The sequence below is a fragment of the Calidris pugnax genome, unplaced genomic scaffold, assembly GCF_001431845.1.
Source record: "Calidris pugnax isolate Ruff unplaced genomic scaffold, ASM143184v1 scaffold211, whole genome shotgun sequence".
In the NCBI taxonomy this organism is placed as follows: domain Eukaryota; kingdom Metazoa; phylum Chordata; class Aves; order Charadriiformes; family Scolopacidae; genus Calidris; species Calidris pugnax.
In genome coordinates this window covers 1,022,528-1,025,096 of record NW_015091083.1, presented here as the reverse complement: position 1 = coordinate 1,025,096, position 2,569 = coordinate 1,022,528, and the positions used below count along the sequence as shown (strand labels likewise).

General features: G+C 59.2%; 1 protein-coding gene across 1 annotated transcript in view; it reads right to left on the bottom strand.

The window, feature by feature from the left end:
• IRF7 (interferon regulatory factor 7) overlaps positions 1-2,569 on the bottom strand; it is a 5,068-nt gene that overhangs the window by 1,271 nt on the left and 1,228 nt on the right. Inside the window, exons 3-9 of the mRNA XM_014957459.1 lie at positions 1,825-1,987; positions 1,661-1,740; positions 1,438-1,483; positions 1,212-1,334; positions 981-1,139; positions 698-820; positions 75-455 (exon numbers count right to left, since the gene is read on the bottom strand). Of these exons, the coding sequence (XP_014812945.1) occupies positions 75-455; positions 698-820; positions 981-1,139; positions 1,212-1,334; positions 1,438-1,483; positions 1,661-1,740; positions 1,825-1,987 (1,075 nt within the window). The remainder of the gene's footprint in view (positions 1-74; positions 456-697; positions 821-980; positions 1,140-1,211; positions 1,335-1,437; positions 1,484-1,660; positions 1,741-1,824; positions 1,988-2,569) is intronic.

The following is a 2,569-nucleotide window of genomic DNA, read 5'->3' as shown; positions in this document are numbered from 1 at the left end:
CAAAACTGGGGGCGGGGGGGGGGGAGGGGTGGATGGGGGCCAGTGGACAGACACACGACACACCCCTGGCCCACCTGTGCAGAAGTCGTTGAAGTCAAAGATGGCGGTTTCCTGGTCCCGGCAGAGCATGTTGTATGGGGGGTCCTCGCCGCTCTCCAGTTGTTGGGACAGGGCCCAGAAGATCTTACACTTCTTCAGGCGGGTAGCAAAGATCTTGTTGGCCCGTTGCTCCAGCTGTAGCCCCACGTTGCCCAGCAGCTCCTCAGTCCATTTCCGCTGCTTCCTGTCGGCCAGCTCGGCGGGGCTGGGGAAGTGCACCTGGCACCCCGGGCGCTCGGCCACCGCTGGGTCGCAGGGCTGGTACACCAGCAGGCAGTGGCTGCCCTTCGCCTCCTGCTGGTGGACAACCCTCCCCCGGTAGAAGATGGTGATGTCCAGGGCAGAGATGATGCTACCTGCACCGGGCAGTCATCAGCAACCGCATTCCCCCAACCAAAATGCTACCCCCCCCTCCAAAAGCCTCTACTGAGAGCTAATAAATATTAATAATTATATACAGTATTTGTTATTAGCACTACAATAATTAGTCATAGCTATTAATAATCCAGTTTAACATTAATATTAATAATTGTATATAATATTTATTGGTATCAATTATAATAATGAGTTATAGCTGTTAATAATTAACAAACATCACCTGGGTTATCCTCCGGCGGCGGCGGTGGCACAGGGCTGGGGGCCCGAGCGAAGAGCACGGCCTCCCCTGGGGACAGCACAGGGACCATGGCCTCTGGTGGGTGGCACGGCAGCGGCGTGGGCTCTGTGGCGGAAGACGGCAGTGCTGCTGTCACAATTTGGGGTGCAGGGAGGGGTGGGGGGTGTTGCTCTGGCATGGAGTACATGTGGCAGCACCTCAGCCTCTTCCCACCCCGTTACGGCATTTCCACGCCTGGGGCTGGGTCCTGCCCCACAGCACCCACCTGGGTCGTCCAGCAGCATGGGGTCCAAGGGGCCGTAGGCGCCCAAGGCGGGTTGCTGTGCCAATGGCACCCACTGCTGACACGTCGGCGGTGGGAGGCAGTTGTTTTGGCTGAGATCTTGGTGAGGCTGGAGCAGCATGTCCTGGTGGGGGGCATCCACTGCAGAGAAATCACCAGTGGGAAGGGGCTGGGGTCACCCCCCCGGCACCCTACAAGCAGAGGTGGTCTCACCTGCAGGTGGCCAGGCTGGGTCCAGGGTCCCAACGTTGCGGGGGGAGATGTTGCAATGTTGCAGCACCCGCTGCAGCTCATCCAGGTTGTCCAGCACTGGGAGCTGTGCGGGGTCGTTGTTGCCTGAGGAGGGTCACAGCAGGTAGGAGGTCTTACAACCCCAAAATCAGCCCTAGCTGAGCCTACCGGGGAGCCCCCCGTGAACAGTTGGGGGACCAGTGCCTACCTAGGGGGGCCATTTCTGGGGCCGTGTCTTGAGAGGCGAGCTCCAGCTGCAAAGGGAAGCAGGATGGGTCTTACTGCTGTGGATGGGGAGCACCCAGCCTCACCTTGCCCCACGTTTCAGCAGGGTGCTGGGCTGCAGCTCAGGAGCACCCCAAGGACATAGGGGTGCAATGCCTGAGCAGCAGCAGTGGGGGCACCCTGACTCGCAGTGCCAGCCCCGTTACCTGCGCCGGCTGGTGCAGCGTCGGCTGGTCCACCGCAGGGTCAGGGCTGCCAAAATCTCCCTCCTCGCCATGCCCAAGGGCTGCTGGAAGAGAGTGGCATGAGCGGGGCACCCTGAGATTGCCTACCCCACCACCAACACAGCCCCCCATAGGACCAGGCTTACCTGAGCTGATAGCAAAGACTTTGTGTGGGTCGTCACCACGTTTGGAGTTGTCATGCAGCATCCTGAACATGCGGGTGCTCCTCAGGGCGCAGCGGAAGTTGGTCTTCCACTTGGCCGGGTCATCAGTGCACCCATCATATCGCCCACTTGCCATTGCCCAGGCCTGGTGGGTGGTGGTGGGGGGGTGTGAGCGTGGGGACCCCGGCTCCATGAGCATGGAGGTTTCAGGGGAGACCTCAAAGTTGCTACTGGTTACACCTTCCACCATCCCACCAACATTGAATACCGTGAGTTTGCCTCTGGTCAGCATCCCCATTCCATCCACCTTGAAGACCCTGGATTCATTGCTGGTCAACCTCATCCCACCCACCTTGAAGACCTTGGATTCATCGCTGGTCAACCCCATCCTACCCACCTTGAAGACCTTGGATTCATCGCTGGTCAACCCCATCCTACCCACCTTGAAGACCTCGAGGTCGCTGCTGGGCAGGTCCCATTCCACCCACAAGGTGGGTGGACCTCAAGGTTGCTGCTGGTGAACCACCGCCCTCCCCTCCCATTCCACCCACCTGGAAGACCTAGAGTTCATTGCCAGTCAACCCTATCCCACCCACCTGGAAGACCTAGAGTTCAATGCTGGTCAACCCTATCCCACCCACCTGGAAGACCTAGAGTTCAATGCTCGTCAACCCTATCCCTCCCACCTGGAAGACCTAGAGTTCATTGCCAGTCAACCCTATACCCA